The 24,170-nt window shown below is 40.8% G+C and overlaps 1 protein-coding gene and 1 long non-coding RNA gene across 4 annotated transcripts in view; one reads left to right on the top strand and one right to left on the bottom strand.

Moving 5' to 3' along the window:
- The window catches only part of LOC123373295, a 31,253-nt gene extending 28,302 nt beyond the window's left edge, over positions 1–2,951 (bottom strand). Inside the window, exons 1-2 of one of the 3 annotated variants that reach the window (XR_006580647.1) lie at positions 2,558–2,951; positions 1,681–1,780 (exon numbers count right to left, since the gene is read on the bottom strand). This is a non-coding gene — a long non-coding RNA (uncharacterized LOC123373295). Of the gene's footprint in view, positions 1–1,680; positions 1,781–2,115; positions 2,161–2,396; positions 2,453–2,557 lie in introns of those variants that run through there. The other 2 variants (XR_006580646.1, XR_006580645.1) reach the window with 2 other exon arrangements.
- A 13,748-nt stretch (positions 2,952–16,699) lies between these two features.
- The window catches only part of EDIL3 (EGF like repeats and discoidin domains 3), a 427,756-nt gene continuing 420,285 nt past the window's right edge, over positions 16,700–24,170 (top strand). Inside the window, exon 1 of the mRNA XM_045022223.1 lies at positions 16,700–17,184. Coding sequence (XP_044878158.1) covers positions 17,118–17,184 — 67 coding nt within the window. The 5' untranslated portion in view covers positions 16,700–17,117. The remainder of the gene's footprint in view (positions 17,185–24,170) is intronic.

The following is a 24,170-nucleotide window of genomic DNA, read 5'->3' as shown; positions in this document are numbered from 1 at the left end:
ACCTTGGAATTAATTAACCTGGAATCTGTTAATTATATACATCTGATTCTAAATGCATGGACCTGTCAGAGGCTTCCTCTACAAAACTATGTGACATCTCATATAGTACAACAGATCATGTAATAATCAGCTTCATTCATATTTCAATGTGACTTTTGTGGCTTCTTGCAATGTTGTATATGTAATAGGTACAATTGATGAGTTTTTAGCCTACATTCAAAAGGATGTTGAGAACATTTTGAATAAGCCAGTATCCAATGATCTGAAGCTATTTCATGTCATTAAATTTAAGTGTTTTTTCCCTTGTGTGTGTGTGTATGTGTATATATTCCTTTTAATTTATTAATATGCTCTAAGTTAGATATTTGACCTTCTTTGCATTGTGTTTGAAAATAATTTTTGCCCTCCAAATACCTCCCTTATTAATTATTATCTGTCTAAGGTACTTTTGTGGCCCCTTTTGCTGTGACTGATGAGATTGTCACAATCTTTAATGTATTTATTCTCACCACACTCCTGTGAGGTAGAGATGTGCTATTATCCATTACCAATTCGGAACTGAGGCACAAGATATTCTTAGGCTACTCTATGGGCTTCCCAGCTTGCAGACATACTCATGCTAGCTCTTTTCTGAGTTAGTGTGTTAAAAATAGTAGTGAAACCATGGTAGCATGGGCAGCAGCCACAATAGTTTAGCCACCCCCAGTACATACCTGCCTGAACCTTGCTGGTACGTACTTGGGCTGCTAACAGATGCCACTGTTGCTTGCCTGTGTTACTGTGACTACGCTATTATTTTAGCATTCTAGCTCAGAGAAGAACTAGCACAAGTATGTCTATTCAGCTGGGAATCACATATCTAGCTCATAGTATAGACATAGCTTTAGGATAAAATCCTACCCTTTTGAAGTTAATGGCAAAACTCTTATTAACTTCATTTGATTTCAGCCTATTAAATTGCCACAGATCACACAGGAAGTTTGTGATAGAGCAGAGTGTCACAGCCAGGTTGTGGGCAGCCAGACTTAGTTGTCAGAGCCAGAGTCCACAGTCACAAGACAGGAGTCAAGAGTCAGGATACTGGGAGATCAGAAGCTCTAGTCGGTAACCAAAGTCAGGCCAGATCAGGATAGTGGGGGTCAGAGGCAGATAGCAAACTGGGGCATCTTAGACAGCTGGAATCCAGTTGTTTAGACAGTTTCCTGTTCCTGCTGCTGGCTTAAGTAGGACCAGCAGGCCAATTGACAGCTCTGGGTCTCCACCAATAGGAACTCAGGGGTGGAGCCTTAGATTGGGGCTGGGCTTCCTCAGTCCTGGGTAAGCAATTGTCAGCAGGCTGCCAAGTGGAGGGGTCACAGGTTGATCCTGGGTTCAAGGCCTGTGGTCATGACACAGGGAAATGAACCCTGATCTCCCAAGTTTCAAACTAGCAACCTAGCCACTGGACTATCCTTCCTCTTAGAATTTACAATCCTTTTTTTATTGGACACCCCCATCAGTCTAGTGTCCCAATAGGGGCCAGTGTGCACTTGTTAGGCGCTGGCTCACCACTTAGGCACAGTCATATTACCCTGCACCAGCCATTGTACCTTCTTGAGGAATGACAATTTCCTGTGCTCCCCAGGGAGCAGCGGAAAGACATCTATTGCTATGCACCTAAGGATGATACAGCAAACTTACATGTGTGTGTCCAGCTGGGGTAGTTCATACTTCAGAGGATGTAAGAAGTGAGCAGTCCCTGAATCCAGGCGAGCACAAGGAGTGTGAGCATACTTTGCCCCTGTGTAGGGAGCAGAACAAATTAGGTGTATGTACATGTAAGGCTATTTGAATCTATACCTTTTCCCCTCCTTTGTGTGGCACTATCTGGCTCTAAGAAGCTGTCCCAATAAAAGAAAGTTCTTAAAATGTTTAAGCAGCAATATTTCACCAACTAAACAATTAGTTATTTATTTAAATTATTACATGCATTTAGAGAGAGCCTATTCTACTGCTGCCTGGGCATACTTTATGGTGCTTATAATTGGGTCTATTCATATTGCTCAATAGAGGAGCAAATGAACCATGTTTTTCCATGGACAGAACAGAGGAAGACTTGGCCAGGAAGCTAAGTACCCAAGACTTTTCATTCTGTGGAAAGTCTGTGTGAACAGATGTGACTTGCCTCTCTCTAAAAGCAGACAAGTGGCAAGCTGGCTAAATGCATTAACTAACTGGTAACACCTGAATGTTTTCAAGTTAAGAAACATTTTTGCTAATATATTTCCCTACTGTGGTAATACTGGGAAGGAAAACTCCACAAGAATCCCCTCCAACAATCCTGCTTCAGGGCCATGTTACAGCTCCTTTATGCCTCTTGGAGAACTTAAGTGCCCAGCCAGGAATTCCTACATTACCATTCCCACAGGCAGCACCCAGCATAGGGTGCATGCCTGTGACAAGATGGGGGAGTCCTTGGTATTCCAAGTATTTTGGACCTCAGAGCAGCCAGAAGGCAGCTGAGCGTATTTATCATACTTAGTTGAACTACTTACCATGCAGATTATTAAACACATACCTAAATGTTTGAAGGATTAGGGCTTTAGATAATTTTCAGATGCTTTGGAAGTTCTCATCCTTTGCACAGACTTTTGATACTAAAGAACCCAGCCTCTCTGGCTTTACAGGCTAAAAGCTAAAAGATAGCAGCAATAAGCCTTTTAAAACCTCTAAAGACTCTCAAATAGCTTTTCTGGCATATACAAAAAAGGGTGTGTGATGGTTTATTGGCCCTTTGTTGTGATGATCTGCATTATACTCTTATGTTTTCACTCAAGAGTAAAGTAGCCATAGCAAACAAAGGCCAATTAAACCTTTATATTGCATCATCACATACTACTATGAATTCCCTCTCCATAAACATGAAACCAAAAGTATACATTGACCCACACTCCAATCCACTTAAATATAAATCAAATAATAGAAAAAGCTGTAGAACAAAATGCAATTAGAAGTGAGCCATTTTAAATAAATGCTAGAAAACTAGTTATATGCAAGCTGCTGCACTTGTAGGAGAGCAGGAAATCCCAGTTTGACTGAACAGCTGTGTGATAGCTGTTCCCCAGCTGCAGTGTTTATTTATTGTTTATAACCTCTACCTTCCCCTAATTACTCCAAAGGTCTCATTAATGTGAACAGAATCATGTTGGGAGGAGTAGACGTACTGCTAAGGGGAGTAAACAGTAGGGAATCATAAAATTGTAAGTATTTTAACTGGGAATGAGGATATTTTAAGACTCCTCTAGGCAGCATTCTATGGCTTTGTGGTGGGGTTGAGAATCTGCAATTCTTATTGAGCTCCGTTGGAGTACCAAGTTCTTGGGATCAGGCCACCAAGTGCTGTTGCCTCAATACTTAACCATAGCTGTAGTCCTGGTGCTCCTTATGAAACCACAACTTTCATGGCTGTGGCTCTCTGTGTGTAAATGTTTTATTTACTATTTTTATTAAAAGGTAAATAGTGATTGAAAGTATAAGTTACTTAACCGTTGAGAAATGGCACAAGATACAGGAATGAAATATACTTGACAGTAGAATTTATGTTAACTTTTTATATATAAAATATACCTTTTACATTATCATTTTATTATCCTTGTCATTACATTTTCCCCATTTTTCCTTAAATAGTTCAGTTATTAATTAGGTCATTTTATTTTTCTTTTAATTCTGTTGTTCTGGACAAATACATTTCTGAGATGATGGATTCATGGGGGAGGGGAAGATGGTGAGTTCCCAAAATGATGGGCAAGTGAGGTAATCTTTCAGCAATAGATGCCAAATAATTTAGCATGGGGCTTCTGGAACAAAGGATGTTTAATATTTCATAAGGTTATGCTCTTTGGATGTCAGATGCTGAAATATGACTCCCTATATTACTGACAGCTACTTATTGCATGTACAAACTGGGATTTGCCATTAGAAAATACTCAGCAAATTCAGGCAAGAAATAAGAATTTTGCTCTTTAGGAAGACAGATTTTTTTTCACTGTTTACATCTTGTGCAGACATTTAAACCTATGCAATCCAAAAATAGTGTGAACATAAAGTGCCACAAGATCAGAGAGGAAGTATTTTATATCCACTTTGTACAAGTGTAAATGGCTGCACAAAGCGCAAGGCAGTGGGGAATCATGCCCATAACTTTACTGAATTAGTCCATGCTCCTTGGGCAGATTGGTCATCAACTCCCTATTATCACTGCCAGCAGCCCTATCCTTGAGGGCAGAGGGACAATGGTCTGTGCTCAAATCATGAGAGAGGACTTTTACATTTTGTTCTTCAACTACCAGTGTGTGTGTGGGTTTTTTTTGTTTGTTTGTTTTGTTTTTTGTTTTCCTTCTAGATCTCATATCTGTTTCTGGCAATCACTGGTGAATGTATGTTTAAAGATTCCATTTCTGAGTAGAAAAGCAACAGACACTGAAGTGTACTCTCCGTAAACAAACAGGAAATTAAAAAAAAAATCAATATAGTCTGAAAAAACCATCAAAGTGAATTGCAAAGGGGAGGGAAAATTGCTTTGTCAGACAGCAAAAAAGAAAATGATGGCTACCTGATAAGATAAAGTATGTGTGTGAAAAGCATTTCTTCAAAATATTAGTCATGAATGTCCCTGTGAAGTAGTATTACTAACTGAAGTCTTTCCCCTATTTCAACTATTTAGAATGGGTGGGAGAAATGGTGCTAATTAATTGTTTTCATCATAAAAATTACAGAAAAGACACACACAATAAATTATACCAAAAATCCCAGCACAAAATTCAGTGTGTCAGTGATCAATTGAAAACAATACCCAAGAGATAACTGTTCTAATCTGTGAAATTTCAGCTATTGGGAATTGATTTGATTAGTGCTCTTACATAAATTATGGAAATTGCTCTTGAATTCCTAATACAACCATTCATGTTAAATTTGTCTTAGTGGCTTATGACCGATATTTTAAAACAACATTTTTAGAAAAGCAACCTTGAAACAAAAGTATATGGAGGCAAGAGATCATTTTAAAATAATTAGCTCAACACACAATGTTTTAAAATACAGAGAAACAGTGATATCAAAAACAAACTGCCATTTGGGTAGAAACAGACTTAGAGTTCAGCCAGAGAACAAACTATTTGCTGTTGATTCTGGTAAGCACTGAATATCTGCATCAAAGTACAATAAAATTTACTGTCAGTTTATTAAAGTTGATATTGCTGGTTAGATGCATTGTTTATTTTAATCGTCAAAAACACTGGCTAAATGTACACTTCTAACAAGTGATCAAAGCATTCACGTTTGTAATGGATAGCTCCCCCTATCCTTGTGTTGTTGTGCATCATGGCATGGCAGAATGAAATGTTTATTTTCATTTTACAACTAATAAATTCAGGTTGGTTTTACAATTAGTATGATTCCTTCCACCCCTATTATGTCATGCAGTAAGATAAAAGAAAGCATAAGTCACTAAATGCCATATTTTCAAGTCACTTAAAAAAAGGTTAGAAAATATGGAAAGCCAAGCTACATGGCTTTGTTCCAAATTAAGAGAAATAAGAAAATCAGAAGGAGACACCTAGAGCAAAAAAAGTGTGTGTGGGGAGTGGGGGGTCTGATGGAGATGGATTTGAGAATATTACTCCAGGCCATTAGACACTAGTTTTGCCAAAATATTGCCTCAAGTAGACCATGTTTGCATATGCAGTCCATGTTTCCTACTACAAGAACTGTTATTTCACTGCAATAGGAGTATTCTTTCATCAGAAACTCAAAAGCATTTCCCTTTCCTTACACCAGAAATCCATATACATGGAAGTCATTCTTCCAGGCACATGGATTGCATGACCAGCGCAAGGCTAGCAATTATAACTGTAAAAATACACATGCAGGTTGAATGAGCAGGATCTAGCCATAGAGAATTGAGCAGCATCATATACAGAACTTTTAGTGCATCTCCTGATGGTTATTTGATTAATTATGTTGGGATACACAATATTTATTACTGTGCCTCTCATAGAAAAGAATAGACTAAGATGCTAAACCAAACCAAAATCAGAGAAACTCTAAAAGAGGACTTGTAGGTTGGGGGAGACCTCTAGTTGCCAGAAGATGCAAAGAAAGGGTGTGGTGTTTTTTTTTTTTTTTTTTAGCCTTAGGATGCCAAGCTCCATAGTCTGTCTAGTAGAACATGACTTTCCACAGGGCTCAAAGCAGTCACGTGTCAAAGACATGCAAGTACTTTCAGATACAAATATTTTGAAGCTGAGCTGTGGGAACTTATGAAGAAAATTGGCTTGATTAAAAATTTCAAATTTGAATGTGACAGATATGAAAATGTCCTGCAATACCTTTGGGAGCTACTACTGTAATAAGTGTGTGTATCATTGTGGGCCAGGTACAGGATGTAATTCCAAGGGGAGGTGGCCACAGCTCCTCCAGGAATTAAGAACAGTGGGGGTTGATTAGGCGAATTCTATCAGGCTGTAACAGTCCCAGAGAGAGGCTCATCTGTATTGGTTCATACTGGACTCTCCAGAGATCAACAGACAAAGAAAGGACTTTTGTCCACTAAATGGACAGGACTGTCCATCCAAAAGGGGCCCCAATACTTCCTGGGAAGGATTGGAAGGACTCTGGCATCCTGACCCCCCACAAGACTGATGGTAAGATATCTGATAAGCTTTTAGCATGTGTACAGGACCTTTTATTGTTTTAGTGTTTTCTCTGTAATACTTGCACTTTAAGCTTAGAAAGAGCTGTGTGGTAGCTATCACACTGTTCATAAGTCTTTGGAGAGAAAGCAAAGCAAGGATGCTGGCCTGCTTGGGCAGTCTGATTTGCTGGGGATATCAGAGTGTAGGCAGGTAACCATACAGCCTGGAAAAACTCCTGGTCAGGAGTGAAAGAGGTGATGGCTGAGGAGCCTAGAGCAGGTGCCCTCAAGGAACCAAGGAGGGGGAATACAGCCGGTGTTGCTCTGAATTGTGGCAGTGAACACAATTTGAAGCTACAAAAATGGATGGTCTAAAAAGCTAAGTGCTCAAGGGATCAAATTTTCAAAGGTTAGCACCCAACATACATTTGTAAAATGTACATATGTTCTTCCCAGAAGCAAAACTCACTTGGGATGCAGGGGTGGAAAGCATAGAAAGACATAGTTAGGTGTCAAGTTACTCCATATCCTATGCCTACACAAATGCAAACTCTACCTAAGCACACCCCAAATTTGCAAGAGTTTAGGCAGCTTAGAAAATCTAAATTGAGTATAAAACAAAGATACCATGACAAAATATAACACTTACACAGGGACACTCCTAGCTATGGCCCCAACTCTACACCCTCTGAAGATGATGGCAAAACTCCTTTTGGATGAGACCCTATGATGGTAACTATTCTCCAACACATATGTCCAAATTGAGGAAAATGCTACCCTCTTACAAGGAAGCTGCCTCCTAATACTGACAGTTCTAGTGCCTGTTTCCCATGTGTAGTTTTTTAACATAGCGTTACATTTTCTAGAATTACCTTTGTTTGAGTCTTGTCTATTCAGGTTCAAGATAGTTTCTTAAATGAAGCCCTCTGGAGTGGTGTCTTTCTTGGAGAGGAGAAAATCTGCCATTGAAGGAGTTCCACACACAGTTAAACCTCCCAAACGTGGCCAGTAGATACAAACTTCTATGTAACACACACACCCACACCCCATTCAAATAGCATGTAAATATATACAAAGGGCAGGAGTTCTTTCTGTCACGCTATAGAAAATACTTTAGTTACCTGGTAAAGAAGTAAATTGTCCACCTTGTGAATATTTTGGGATGTGTCTGCACTTAACTACCTTTTTATTCTGTGATTATTTTTTTCCTTTCTGTTTTTTTCTTGTTAAACACTGCTTTTTCTAAAGATACCCAAAATGTTAGTGGGATAAAGTCAGAAGAGGCCGTCAAGAGAGAGGTTTTGGTTTAAACACTGAGTCAAAACCTGCAGGCATCCTTCATGTAGGATGCTGACTGTCATCAGGGTGAGCACTGAGGGAGTTAAACCTTCTGTGCTTGTGTAGCACCTAGCACAATGGGGTTCTGGTCCATGACTGGGGCTCCTAGGAACTACAGTAATAAAAATAATTTGTGGTTAGTGCTACTGATAGCTGCATGTGCACTTCTTAGGCAATGTTGTGCATTTTTTTACCTCATCCTCCCCCTTCCCCCCCTTGTCTTATCTTCTAGACTGTAAGTTCTTCAGGGTTGAGATTATCGTTACTTTATATCTGTACAGACTTTAGCACAGTTAGGCCTCAAGCTTCTTGAGGCTTCCAGGAACAGTTATGTAAAAAATAATTCAACGTGATATGAGCCAAAAGAAGAATCAGTGCAAACTCAGATGGGATAGCTCTCTCAAGGCACTGAGATTCTGTGCTCCTACACCCTTTGCATTGCTATTTCAACCTACCAGGTTCTATTTCACAACATAGAATGACAGGTTGCCAATTCTTCAGAAGGTACAAAGACAGTACTTATGATTAGTTATGTTATCTTTTTCCTTTGTGAAGCAATATTTTTAACTGTCTAGAAACCTGGATGGCTTTTGCCTGCATGATCCAGGCATTACCCTTCAATAAAACTTACCAACTATTCATCTGAAATCTTGATAGGAAATATATTTCAAAATGAGTGATGTAGGGTTGAAAGTCCTCTGACTCTAGTAATATTCCCCTTTATTTTGAAATCACAAAGCTAAAGCTCAGTCTGCAGTTAAGTCTCTGAAACACAGATGGCACAGCTCCATTAAATATTCTGTTGTAATTTAGTGGTTCCTCCCTTGGGTTCTGGAGTATAGTGTGAATGAGCTGTTAAAGCTAACGGTGCAATATCAGTTCTGAAAATAAGACAGGATTTTTAAAATCATATTCTGAGTTTTCTACCTCAGAATAAAATGCTCTACAAGACTCTTCTTACTGTTTGTTACACAGCCCCTAACAGAACACTTAAGAAAAAGCTTCCACGTTCTTAGTTATCTAGAGAATTGAAGGTTCACAGTTCAAGTGGTTAAAATATATGTATTGGTAAGATGAAAACAGCTTTAGGAGTTTTTGAAATGATAAACTCACTCAATAAGGTCACCAGCTACTTTGTCTAAGAACTTGTGTTCAAGACTTATTTTGTAGGTTTATAGTTGAATAATATTTAATAAAGATATCACCCTAATACTGTATGTATACTTAAACATACAAGGCACAGATTTCACAGATTCCAGTGGTCTTACACCAGAGATAAGCTTGCTTGTTGAGCTTTTAGGATATGGATTTTAAATTTGCCTCTGAAAAGGGACTTTCAAAACCAATTCCTTTGCTTGTCAGGTTCACCTCCTATAGCAATTTGTATCTGTGCCAAGTCCCTTATATTTTTAGACCAGTGGGTTTCAAACTGTGGTCCATGAAGTGGTTGCAGGCTTTCTGCTTTCATCTCATGGTGTTGAATGTGAAATTGAAACAAGAGGCAGACCTGCCATCCTAGAAACTTTCAGCTGTTATATAATTTAGTGTTCAAGCAGAGCCCTCTTATATTCTTCTGCCCCTTTGTGTTGCCAAGCAGGAATTGAAATGTGTTAACAAGGTTTTCTTTCTCAAGTGTTTCTCAGAGGTAAATGCAACTCAGATCAAATTTGCTGTTGCCTACAGAATTGGAAGCCAAGAAGACTTGAATCAAAAGTAATCTAGAAAGGTCAAAACAGTTGAGTCTGCAGGCAAGGAGAGAAACTTGGTAGAAATCTTTGTAAGGTCCTACATCCATGAAGAGGAATCAAGGAAAGGTAGAAGTATAGGAGAATGTAACATATCAGCCAAACCGATGTTTTATATGGAGGCAGATACAGGAGAATTTAGGAAGCTGGGAGCAATCTGGTTGAGGATGCACGACACAATGTATGGGAAAATTTAACAGATGACATGGGGACTGGGACAGTTGTCACTTTGTAGAGTGGAGAAGGATTTTGTAATCCAATTAGGGAGTCAGGTTGTGGGGTTGGAGCTTGTATTAGGGTTTGCATACTTATCCCTCTGTCAATAATGTGAAATTTTTTCCAGCATGTAACATTGTACACTGATTGAATCCCATTCCCACAATTCTGCAGTCGATAGACTTCCATTCAACTGAAAACAGCATGGTCACAAACAACACTTACTGCTTTCAGCTTTGTAGGCTGCACAGACTCTGTATACAAGATGCCAGTTTGCCATCAGTGATGCAGAAATATGAGAAGGAAAAAACAAAATACTCTGTCTAATGGATCCCCAATAAGCCTGAATAAATGACTCCTAGTATGTGCTCTACACATGGAGCAGAAATGACATGTTAATGTTTAATTTAGTGTTTGATACATTGACAGCAGCAGAATTCTTTACGAGGAATCATCCACAGGTGCTGCACGTATACTAGACATACATATTTGTCCATTAGTACTTGTCCTCATAATTGATTTAGTCCTTGTGCCAGAGCCACTGTTATACCTTTCCCATAAATCTGAATTGCCTTCCCACTTACAGACACAACTAGACAGAGAATTATTTCAGCTGGAATTAGACCGTTACTTCCACACTTTGGCCTGAATAGCTTTCTCCTTCTTTATGGTCTCTTATATTCTGTCCTTTAGAGATGGAAAGACCTATTTTGTTTAATTTTAACCCACTCAAATGTTTAGCCAAATAATGGACTTTGCAGTGCACCCATTCCATTTAGACAGCAGAAGTTGGTTTTGGAGGAGAATGTCAATATCATTATGATCATATTTCCTATGTCACATAAAGACCCTCCCACTTCCTCCTTATACATTGTCAGAAAGGGGGATTGCAAATTGGGGGTGGGGGAGGAAGAGAAGATCTATGTTTTGGCATCAACTTGGTATGTTTTGCTGTGTCCCCCCCAGGCATTTATCTACCTGTCTTCTGATTGACTTGGAATTACAGGACATTTGTTTTGAACCATGAATGTTTGGGGATGGAAGGATCTTCCATGCCTTGTGCATCCAAAACTCATGCTGATTTAACTGGAAATATTGCATGTGCAAGAAAGGTAGGGCTAGATCCTATATGGGAAGTGACAAAGGGATGATTTCCCCACCACCACCCTTGGGGCCGTGTTCCAGAGGTGGCAATAGGCAGACAGCTAAAATTATTATATATATTTTTCTTTTCTTTGTTCTAAGGCAAATATGTACCGAGTACTTTGAGAAATCAATGCAGCAAGTTGTGAATGATGTATGACATGAAAAATCCTCCCATGCACAAAGTACATACTTATTAGAAAACATTATGGGAAAAAATTACTACCCAGCTGCAGTAGCTGCTTTTTTATATCCTTAATTATAACTGTAATATAATTAGCAGCTGCACACCTCAGGTTTTGAGCTTCTCTGATTTCACTAACTAAGCAGGCTCAGATCTAGTCAGTAGTTGGATGGGAGACTGAAAAAGCTAACTCCTAAAATAAATGAGGTTTCTAGAATATAGCTGGTATCTGAGATCCTCTAAAGATGTCAGCAGGGTAATTTACAGGTTATGTTCTTGCTTATTGAAGAAGCTCTAAAATGTAGAGGTGGGTTAGCTGGTGATAAGGATAAGCTGTTAGTTGTGTGGGTGTGGGGTTTTCTATTTATTCATTTATAAAATATTATGGTGGCACCTAGACCTTGTTTAAACTAGAATTTATGTTGGTATAACTTATGTTACTCAGGAATGTGAATAAGCCACCCCCTGAGCAATGTAAGTTATACCAACCTAAGCACCAGTGTAGACAGCTCTACGTCAGTGGGAGAGTTTCTCCTGCCAACATAGATACCACCACTCTTCAAGGCTCAAGTAATTAAGTTGATGGGAGAGCTCTCTCTTGTCAACTTAGGTAAAGGTTTCTAACCAGCAGAAGAGTGAAGTTCTGGAACAGCCTTCCAAGGGGAGCAAAGGAGGAAAAAAACCTAACTTGTTTTAAAATTGAGCTTGGTAAGTTTATGGAGGGGATGGTTGGATGAGGTAGCCCACTACGGCAGGTGGCCCAAACACAACTGCCAGTATCAAATATCTCCAAAGGCTGGGGATGGGATACTAGAGGGGGAGGACTCTGAGATACTACAGAGAATTCTCATCCAGGTGTCTGGCTGGTGGGTCTTTTCCAGAGGCTCAGAGTCTAACTAATCACCACATTGGGATCAGGAAGGAATTTCCCCCCACGTCAGATTGTAGGATGTGGCTACACTACAGCGCTGCCGTGGGAGCGCTCCCGCAGCAGCACTTTGAAGTGCTAGTGTGGTCATGGTGCCAGTGCTGGGGGAGAGCTCTCCCAGCGCTGCAGGTACTCCACCTCCCCGAGGGGATTAGCTTACAGCGCTGGGAGCCGCGCTCCCACCACTGGGGCACTGTTTACACTGGCGCTTTACAGCACTGTAACTTGCTGCGCTTGGGGGGTGTGTGTTTTTTTCACACCCCTGAGCGAGAAAATTGCAGCGCTGTAAAGCGCCAGTGTAGCCAAGGCCTTAGAGACCCCAGGATGGGGTCCTGAGACCTCTGCAGTGTGGGGCATGGGTCACTTGCTGAATTGAAGTAAAGTACATGATGGATTCTCTGTAACTTTAAGTCTTTAAATCAAGATTTGAGGATTTCAGTAACTCAGCCAGAGGTTATGGGTTATTACAGGAGTGGGTGGGTGAGGTTTGGTGGCTGGCAATGTGCAGGAGGTCAGACTAGATGGTCGTGATGATCCCTTCTCACCTTAAAGTCTCTGAGTAACACCTAACACAAGAACTAGGGGTCACCAAATTAATAGGTAGCATGTTTAAAACAAACAAAAGGAAGTATTTCTTCACACAACGCACAGTCAATCTGTGGAACTCCTTGCCTGAGGATGTTGTGAAGGCCAAGACCATAACAGGGTTAAAAAAAGAACTATATAAATTCATGGAGGATAGGTTCATCAATGGCTACTAGCCAGGATAGGAAGGAATTGTGTCCCTAACCTCTGTTTGCCAGAAGCTGGGAATGAGCAACAGGGGATGGTTCACTTGATGATTACCTGTTCTGTTCATTCCCTCTGAAGCACCTGGCATTGGCCACTGTTGGAAGACAGGATACTGGGATAGATGGGCCTTTGATCAACCCAGCAGGGCCGTTCTTATGAGTATATGATTTGTCTAAGGTTGCACAAGTTAGAGGTAGAGCCCAGGAACAGAACCCACTATTTCCTGACTCCCACTCCAATGCTCTCTCCACAGGACCACCCTACTTCCTAAATTGGTTACTGTAAGAGAAAGTTGGATTTTGCTTGTAAATTGATGAGTGAGCTATAAAGAAAGGAACTTGTATCCTACAGAACACTCTGGAGGAGAAAACACTTTGGAGAATGTATGTGTTTAAGATAATACAGATTTATCCAAAGTCCTTTGAAGTCAAGGAAAGGCTCAAAATCCTGAGTGATTGTTGGAGTGTTCAGGTTACCGAAGACACATTTATGTGTACTTATTAGACTATCCAACAGTGACTCTCTTTTGTAAGAAAGTTTACAAAATGCAGTATTGTTCTTTGTTTCTTATGATCCTTTGCTGTGTAAATATAGCTTTATTTTGCTTTATGTTTACATTTTTCTTGTTTTAGGTTGAATTGTTACTTGTAAAATAAGAGATAAGAAGCCAAGCCAGCACCAGTCTTGGGAGACACTGCATTAAAAACAGAGACATGTGGAAGGCTATCAGAAAACTAAGCTTTTCCCTGAAATGCTATAACAAAACTGAGAAGAGGTAGCGATGTTAAAGGAATTCCAAAATCCACTTGTTACAGATATAGCTAGTTCTTGTAGGAGATATCGGGGTTGCCAAAGGAATTACAAGTTGTTGTAGAAGTGATGTTTTGTAATTCAGGATTTTATTGTGCCCCAATACTCCCATTGTCTTTAATGATGCAGAATCAGGGCCTGTGTGGGGGTTTTGTTCTTCCTATGTGTCAGTGGGGGAGAGGTCACTATGCTGCTTCCTTACCAAGGAACTCCTCATGGATGGCCCTACCCTTCAGCAGGTCCTGAGGGCAGACATGTGGTCTGTTCCCCAGGGGCACAAACCTTGCTTTCTGATGTAGGGAAAACACCTCCACACAAGGGTTTCTTTTCTCTTAAGCCTCTCTTGTGGAAGACCCAAACTAGTCCTCGGGTAACAGTTTTCTCTGTATCATTAGTGATCCAGTACTGAATCATGGAGGCCAGGAGAGACAACTGTTACCTTCTGTATCTTGGCCAAACTCCAGTTTGGATAACTCTGTTCCTCTCACCTCAGTTCTCCCTGCATTTTGCAAATTGATACAATATTCTATGCTGAACACAGTTCTGGAAGGTGCTGAGATGCTATGGTGATGAGGGCTGTCTAAGAACCTCATTACAGTAGAAGAGAAGATTTTTCTTCATTTCTTGACCTAAAGTGCTGTGTAGTTTTGCTGTGCATTGCTAAACAGTTGCTGCATCCCACCCAGAGAGGTGCTTGTGTTTTAGTGATGGATGAAGTGATTGTGTGTGTGTTTGTACACACACACATATATAAAGTGTTTGAAGTACTTTGGGATTCTGGAGATGAAATGCACTATCTAAATGTGTTATTACTCCAGTGGCTTTATTTATATATATATATATATATAATTAAACAAAAGAATAGGGTCTGGTCCACTTATTAAGTCTCTTTGACAATTTAATGGGATGAAATTAATTTTTTTTAATCAGAAAAAAGTGTTATGATACGGATCTCTAAGAAATGGGAAATAGTTTCTAAGGGATGCAGTTGTAAGCCCTACTGCTTACAGGCGTTTAAAATTAGACAAAACACTTCAAAATAAAAGAATGGAGACTATCACATACTGGCAGCTGATGGACTAGATGACTAAAGTGGTCTTTTCCATCTCTAATTTTATGATTGTTGTCAAGCAACCTGGTTTGTCATAGACTCAGACTTACATATGTATCCTTAAAATATCTTGGCATTTTCCCTAACCCAATGGTCTTCAATAATCTGTAAATAAAAACAGAATATTAATACTCAAACTAATATTACTATGAAGATACTTGTGTGGACTATAAAATTAATTGTAGGTATATAAAATCAACAGTTGTTTTAAAACCTCTAAAGATCTTTCCAGCCTCCCACAGAATTAATTAAATTGTGTCCATTACACCACATGTTGATAACTAGAGAAGGAGGATGGGTCAGAGAATGGGAAAAGAGAGGAAGGATGGTTCAGATGATAGATCTCCGAAATCCTAGCTTCTGTTTCCTGGTCTGCCACAAACTTCCCCTGGGCTCTGACTTAGTCTCGCTGTGCCTCCATTCCCTATCTGTTAAAATGGGGATATACTCCCCACTATCTCATAGGGAAGCAGCAAAGAATCCTGTGGCACCTTATAGACTAACAGACGTTTTGCAGCATGAGCTTTCGTGGGTGAATACCCACTTCTTCGGATGCAAGTGCAACTTGCATCTGAAGAAGTGGGTATTCACCCACGAAAGCTCATGCTGCAAAACATCTGTTAGTCTATAAGGTGCCACAGGATTCTTTGCTGCTTCTACAGAACCAGACTAACACGGCTACCCCTCTGATACTATCTCATAGGGGTTTGTGAGGGTAAATGTATTTAAAATGGTGAAGCACTCAGTCATTAGCAAGGGGCCATCTAAGTAGATTTAAAAACAAACAAACAAAAAAACATAGCATGTTCAGCTATTCAAGTAGTGCACCTTTCAAGTGGTTTGTCCTTTGACCTCAGTCAAAATCCAACACAACCTTTGTTTTTGGTAACTACCAACTTATCTGGTAGCCTATGGGAAATTCCCTGGCAGAAGAGGACTCTGGAGTGTGCACAGTTACTCCTCAAGCTCCCAGAGACTGCTTTGGCATGAACACTGAACTTTAATAGTGCTGAATCAAGTCCCCTTCTGGTTCAGATGGTCTGCCAAAGTGTGGGTGGAAACAGGTTGCCATCAGGATTGTGGTTGGCAGGGGCAGACTGGCACTGTCCATGCTGTTCTGTTGATGGACTTCACCTACTGTAAGTTCTAAATTGCCAGGAGACCACTTCCTCTCATTTGGCCATTGACCTATGAACTGTGGCCGCCACCACCCAATTTTATTGCAATGAAGCCTGCATTGCCCCTGACTGCCTCCCAAGGGCTCTGGGACCTTTTCATGTGCCCTGAACTCACCTGGAGAAGGAGCAGCAGGAAATAACCAAACATTTGTTTCTCTTTGCACTTGCACAATCTGAGTGACCCATTAAGGGGGCGAGGGGAACAGTTCCCCCAGCACAAGGAGGCCTTGGCAAGCTTTTACATGGGTGAGGATTTTCATTGCAAAGTTACCAAACACGCGCTGGGAAAATAAAACCCACTCTGGCCAGCTACAAGAAACCACTACCTCCCTCCTGTTCCATAGCGGTCTTTCTTTCATTGAGTCCTCCAGCCCCTGGGGCTGCGGCGGGGCTCTTCGTGGAGGGTGGAGCAGGTGCCAGGGCGTGGCTGTCCTCATCTCTCTTTGTGTGTCGTCTTCTCGCTCTCTTCCAGCAGAAGGAGCCACTCCAGTGAAGGGACTAGGAGGAGGGGAGTGCGGTGGGGGAGGGAGCTTAGGTGGCTCTCCGCTCCGAGGCACGCCGCCTCTGTTTGTATACAGTGCGCTCTCCAGTCAGCAGGGCTCTGTCCTCTCTCCCTGCATTGTTCCCTTCCCGGCAGAAGCCCCTGCAGCAGCAGGCGCCGGAGGAGGCGGCTGTCACCAGCCCACTGGTAGACAGGGGGGAGCGCCACACACCCAGCCAGCTCCCAGCGCATCGCCGGACCAGCCCCTGCTCTGCAAGCCGCGATGGACTCGCAGCGCTCAGACTGTGAGCTGCTCTGCCTGGTTCCGGGATCTTATTAGTAGGGGAAGAGGCAGAACTCAGCCACCCGCCAAGAGAATTAGCCTTATTCCAAGGAACCTCCGGGAAGAGGACATCTTCTCGCCGAGTCGCCTGGTGGAAGGATCCCCCCGCTCTTCCTCCTTCTTTCCAAACGAACCCCCCTGCCTGGGCTCGCCCCTTGGGGGACGAAAAAGGATCACCATGAGCCGCTTGCTGGTCGCCTGGCTTTTGCTCTGTTTGAGCCTCGGGGGGCCGCAAATCACCCAAGGTGAGGAGGGGCGTGAGGGTAGTGGGGAGGGTGGGAGTGTCCGTGGGGCCACGGGGAAGCCAAGTGATCCCAAAGTCAGAAGCGAAGTGCGCCGTGTGGAGTGAGAATTGACGCAGGCGATCTTGGGGGGGGGTGGGGGGGAGACGTGAACTATTGGAAGCTGTGAATAATACAAAGATGACAACGTGGGTGTTTTTAATATGTGTCTGTGTGTCGGATTAGATGCCCTGGCCTCTGCACACATGTTCTGTTTAGTAACTGTGCTTAATTAGTGGGAAGGATTCGGTGAGAGTTTAAATGTAATCCAGATGAGAGGTTGGGGAGACTTAATATCCACAGAGCTGTCCACATCTTCCCCTTCATTTGTTAAGGATGTTAATTCGGTGCTGAAGATCCAGCAAAATGCTGAACAGTTTGCAAACACATTCAGGGCTTCAATACCGCTCTACTAATGAACGCCTGTGTCAATCTCCTTTTTGGCTGGCTCTCTAACTAGGACATTCTCCATCTGAAATGTGGGAATAAACCACACTCCTTAATCCGATGGGTTTTTAATTCATCCTCACCCCTCCCGTTGTAAAAGTTGCAGGAGCTCATCTTGTCAGGCTCTTAATGACCTAAGGATGCGAGAGGGGATAATAAAGTAACGAGGTGTTTGGGGTTTTTTTAATGCAAAACCAGTGAGGCTTAATCTGATCTTCATGGGAACGCCTCGGAGAGGAAGGATACTGGGAAATAGAAGCGCTGCTGGTTGGTGTGTTCAAGTTTGTAGCGACAGGGGAGGTTTGGTCCAGAATTTGAGGCGCTCTCTCTGGCAAATTAAAGCATCCTTTCTGTTCAGTTTTCAAAAGAGAGAGAAAGGGGCTAAAAGGATGTGAAAAAAGCTTCCCACTGTGCCGGCTTTGATTGAAATATCCCTATCTGGCTGCAGCCCCAAGGAAGAGTTTCCCCCGAACAGAAAAGGCGTCTGCCAGGCCATTTCCCCTGTACGGAGCTGGAGGGATTCGCCCAAAGCAGTTCTGAGCTGAGCTGAGCAGAGCAGGGGCTGCGATCTGAAACTCCTCGTCACTCTCACCGCTAGGCTAGTCCACAGGAGCCGGGGGAGTCAGGCAATGTGCATGGGAGGCTCTCAAGTGCCTTTCCTAGTATAATGTTCGCAATCGGCAGCCTCCTCTAAGGTGATGGAGTGAAACCCGCTGTAGTTAGCTTCTCAGATGCAGCGAGGGGTTTTCCTCCTAGCAGTGATTTCCCCTCCCCCGGGGACAGTGATGTTTTCTGCACTGATCGTCTCCGCACTTTGATTCTAAAGCAGTGAGAGAAGGAGCGAGTGGGTGGCTGCGTGAACCACACGCCTGCCTGTCCCATAGGTGTGGAGATGGGCAGCCCCCGCTTGGGTGGAGGCAGGGAAGGGTTGGATACAGCAACTGCAGCTGCCGCCCAGCCCAGTCCGGTTGTTGGGAGCTCTGGGCTGCGGTCATTCACCCACACTCACTCACTCACCTCCCCTGCCAATGCTCCTGCTGCTCCGTGAATCAGACCCTCAGCCCAATAACACGCACACGGCACCAAACTCAGCAGCAACTGCTAGGACTATGGCTAGCCCAGCAAAGGGCAGCCGGTGGTCGAGGCTGATTCTAGAATTGCTTTTCAAGTCCCCACAGAGAATGATCTGGCAGCTGCCCGCTCCCTAGTATCTAGCACTGTCTGTCTTTTAAGTGGAGGAACCGACAATGAAATGGTACTTTCCCCCACTTTCTTCTCTTACTGTAATGTAAAGCTTTCTGCGGGGTCATCATTGCAAATAGTTACCTGTGCAAGATGAGTTTCCCCTCAGATAGTCCCCAGCCTATAAACGCAGCGCGAACTTGCTACTAGTGTCGTTGCATCCAACCAATTTTTCTTATCATAGGCTAAATGGCCGCGTGTTAAGGGTTAATGCATTGAGATGCACTAAAAAAAGAAATGCGATTTTGTCAGACTTGCGTAGAGCAAGTATTAGCTGAGCATGTGTCTTGCTAATTTCTTTAACATTTAGACTTGGCCCCTTTCATTAATCATTTTTATTTTAAAATTAAACCAATGCATCAGTCAAATTGAATATTTTATTAGCTCTTAAATTATTCATCGCTATGGGTTGCTCTCAAAATCCAATAACGTTCATACAGTTGCAGCAAGCATGTGATAGCTTATGCAATCTGTCCTTGTACCTGCAATTTCTGCCTAAAGTCTTTTAAGCAAAAGGTATTATATCTGACAAAGTCTAGACATGTCTTAAATACTCTGCATTGGAATTGTACATGACTGCCTGGTATACATCTAAGCTTTTTTCTTCTAGTTACAGCAGGAGGATTTTTTTTTAAGCAACTGGAGGACTAAATGAATATCATTATTTTTCTACACTGTATACAAACAGAGCAACATACCTTGTAGAGACAGTTTGCCCATTTTTACATAATTAATTGAATTGTAATTGTTAAAGTAAAATATTTTCCAATTATTTTATAATGCAGTTATAAGAGCAAATTGTATTGAGTCTTCATAACATGGTAAAACTAAATAAAATTGTTCTTAAACAGATCTACCACACTAAGTTAATTTTGCTCTCTGGCATAACACTGTAATAGGCACTCTCAAAATTATGAGGGTTGTAAGAGTTACAATTACTTACAGTGCTTCCAAAAAGTTTTCAAACAGTCCCAAACTTTTTCTATGCTTTGTTAAACTTCATCTTTCTCAATAAATATCAACTTTCACAATAAAAAAACTATGCAGTGGTGCCATTATTGCAGTGGTCAGCTCTGTGTTGTTTTGCCTTTGGGTCAATACCAGTTACAGATGGAAATTAAGTAATATGGGTAGTTAATGAGTTGTGTTGCTGGTCTACCATTACATTCTTCTATTCTTACAGCATGTGCTTGTTAATATACAGTTAGATTTCCTTGGAAATCATTTAACTGGTATACAAAAGCAACTTATAGTTTTTATCTATGAGTGCTGAAAACTAGAGAGATCAAATTGTGATGCCAATTGCTATTAACTCATATTGTCTTTAAAAATGTATGTTTATGATAAGTTTTCTATGCAGCAGGTTTATACTTAACTAGCACAGTTGTTTAGTAAATCATTTATAATGCACAATAATGATGGAATAGTCTGGTCATCACAATAAAAAAACTGATTTTTCTTCCATTTTATTTTGTCCAGTCTGGCTAATTTTTTAATATCATACATTGGCACAGCGGTTAGATCTTCACATACATGTTATATGCAAATATATGTGGAAACTAGGCTATATGTATGTGTGTGTATATATATATATATATAATATATGGAGTGGCTTCTTGTAGCATTTAGCTTTCAAGAAGATGTGAATTAATTGTTTTGAAAGAGAGTTACTGGCTCTTTTGATATTTGTTTCTAAACCGCAATAAAGGGTTTACATTTCTTGTTGATGCTGTTCTTTGGCGAAACCTGAACAAAATAAATCTGATGTTGTGTCATTTATTGAACAGACAGCAGCCACAGTGAAGAAACGGATGATTTATGATGGAGTAAACATTGTCTCTTGTCCATAGAAGCAATACAGGGATATCAGTTTGATTTGCACACTTATTAGGAACTAATCAGAATGAAGAGTAGTCTTATGAAATCTTTTAAGCAAACTATTCCCTATAATGGTGACTAAAATTCTGTCTCTATATTTTGAATGTCAAAGATCACAAATGAATGTAAATGATCTGAACACTTGAAATGCTCTGTTTAAGCTTACTTTTTAAGTAACTTTAGAAACAGCTTGTAAGGTATGTCATAATGATCTTTTTGTGATGATTTTGTGTCCTTTTGTGAATTTCAGTAACATGTTGAAGAGATACATTATAGAAAAAAATTTCATATGTGATGTTTTCAATGTTTCATTGTCTCTTGTAGATAAACCAAGATCGATTAAAACTTTAATAAATATTTAAGCAGAATGTTGATGAATGTCAGAAGAAAACTATGAAGACGACTTCATGGTACTGATCTGTGTTGAGAATGGGCTGTTAATCAGATGCATCCTCACCAGTAGGTGTTAGAAGTGTCAGTGGAGATTATTTAGACAGACAGACATAAATCACGACCCAGAAATAAATCATGTGGTAATTAGACATCAGGACTACCTCATGGAAAAGGGGTGATTAGACACATCTTAACTTTACACTAATATTTAACAATTACTGTAATGATGTGGGGTTTTTTTAAATCACATTTTCAAAAAGAACTTGCTCAGTAAATTCAACTCATGTGGTAGATCTTTTGTGGGAAATAGACACTGATCTGTGTAATGCCCCTGCATTGAAACAGTTTCTGTTCAGCGATTATGGGAAGCCTTTACACAGAGGCTTAGCAAACTGATGACGTTGGCATTGCCAAAAAAGTCTGCAAGCTTTTTTATCTGTGTCTGGGGAGCCTGAGAAGATATTTTTAAACGTCCAAGAAACTTTTTCAAAAGATGTTGCTTTTTCTCTGTTACAATGCAAAAACATAATTTAATCCAGTGCTTGGAAGCTTCTCTAAAGCCTGCTGCTAGAGCTGGAATGAGCAGCGTGGTGCAGCAGTGCTGAGAAACATCAGAGATAAATAGAAGAACATGATTGTTCAAATCTAACAACACTGGAAGACTGAAAACATCACAGAGACTTCTTAAGATTTTCCTGTTTTATGTCTCAGTGAACCTTTTTCATCTGTAGACAACATCTATTTCTCTACAAACAGCTGACAGTGTGACCTGGCATAGTGGTTTCTCACTGTTCTTTAACAGATTACCTTTGTATTCAAATTTGTTTCCAGTGCCTGCTGGTGTAGCCCTTAGCATATAACAGATGCAGCAGGGTGCAATAATGTAAGACTTGTCAGTTTTGGACAGTAGCAAATGTCAAGCCATGCATTGTTCCAATGGGGACTCCTCTTTTTTTTTTTTTAAGAGTCCTTTTAAATAAAGTATCAAAGGGGTAGCCATGTTAGTCTGGATCTGTAAAAGCAGCAAAGAGTCCTGTGGCACCTTATAGACTAAAAATTGAATGATGTTTTATTGAGGCTGTGTAACAAAGACAGCATTTGCAGAAATGCTTACTGAAGTGCCCCTTTCTGCTGGTCTTGTAGCAACTAGCACAGTTATCAGCCAGTTAAAATTCATGAGAGTTTAGTGCACTCTGAAAGTTGCTTCAAAGGTAAATCTCTTGCCATTAGGGGCCAGATTCTGATACCCTTCCTTACCTTGGAATAAGAAGCTTACTCCACAAATGATCTTACTGACTTCATGGGAGCATTCGGAGAATAAGGTGCTACTGAATATGAGTAACAGCATCGGATTCTGGTCCTGAGGAATTTGTATTGAAATGATTACAATGGTCCGGAATAATTTTCTTTAGAAAGATGCATGAGCACTCTTACAAATTAATTGACCAGGTATAGGGTTGCTTTCTTTTACCACTTCTAATTTACTTACTGTTCATGCCTCTTTGAGAACAGCAAACTCAAACTTTTACAAGCTCAAGAGCCAAGAGTGGTGCTGAAATCTTAGAAGATGATCATAGGGCTTGATGTTGTACTGAGAGTCAGTTTTGGCATGTTTGAGGTATGCTTGAGGCTTGGATAGTTACAGTGTCAGACTGCACATGGAGGTTTGAGAGCATGGGATGAGCATCCAAACAGTACTACATTCTTTCAGCTTTAAAACTTCGTCCAAGAACTGGGGAGAGCAGAATGTGAAGTAGAAGTCTAATTTTTTTCTGTCCAAAATCGTCTGAGATACTGGAGAAGACTTGAACCAGAACAGATATTAAAGGGGCAAAGGGATCCTTCATGCTGCTCCAGTGGTGATAGAAGTCCTAAAGCTGGTTTGGCTAGCAGCTGGGAGGGGGAGCCAGCATAGGGGAATCTTCAGGTGGTATACAACTGTCATAGCAATTTCTATACCATCACTAGCGTAGGGGAGTGGCCAGGAAAAGAAGGCACTGGGTCCCAGTGATACCCTGATGGTAGCATGGTTCTTCAGTACTGGTAAAGCAGCAACAGAACTGGCAGTTGCAAAGCTGAGGAAATTTGAAATCTTGGCTCTTTGGGGAAGGAAATTATGTCTTTGTATGCATTTGCACTGTGTATTGGGACCTCTGAATGCTACGGTAGTATAAATAGTTAATAATCGTGATATATATCATGTTCTCTGCCTATAAAATCAGATTTAAAAAGTGGAAAAATCAGACTGACCTTCAGTGGCTATAAGCAAATTATTAGACACAATTAGAATATGTAATTACCTCAAAGCTGGTTATTATAGAATCTATTTAGAGTGGAATACGTTATCATACAAAATCCTTATAAAAATGTATTAAAGCAGCTATAACCCATATACATTGTCTGTAGGTCAGATCCTCAGTTGGTGTAATAGCAAATGGGGTTAGGTCATAGGGTGCTAAACTTCATATTTCAAAACAATCAGTTATAGGAGCCAAAAACTGCATCAGAAGCAACAAAACTTCGAAGTTTCTTAGCTTTTCTTGAAACTCAAAAGCTAATGAACAGTGCCCTCTAAACCTCCCACCCCACCCCAAACTGCTTATTAAAATGTTTCTTCCGGGCTACGGCTTGTATGCCAAGAAGCATTTAGAAGTGCTTTTTTCACCACATAGGTAAAGAGTACCTCAGAATATGTGGTTTTAATGGAGATGCCTGCACAGTCTTAACTATAGCCTTGCTGTAATGCAAAAAGTAGGTCACAAAGTAGCTTTTAAAACTTTAAAAGCTTTCTTGCAACTTGGGCAGTACTTTTTCCTGCTTTGAATGTAGCACTTGGCTAGCGTCAGAGAATGGCATCCGATGGAAGGTAAGAAGTAGGCATACTAAGAGCTGCCTCTCTATGTAGGACTCAGTTGTGAGTAGAACTAGTTCAGAATTTTTTGATGAAAGCTTTATTTTATTTTATTTCATTTCATTTTAAGTTGAAACAG

Source organism: Mauremys mutica, chromosome 6 (genome assembly GCF_020497125.1).
Source record: "Mauremys mutica isolate MM-2020 ecotype Southern chromosome 6, ASM2049712v1, whole genome shotgun sequence".
In the NCBI taxonomy this organism is placed as follows: Eukaryota; Metazoa; Chordata; order Testudines; family Geoemydidae; genus Mauremys; species Mauremys mutica.
This window is presented reverse-complemented; position numbering and strand designations above follow the sequence as displayed.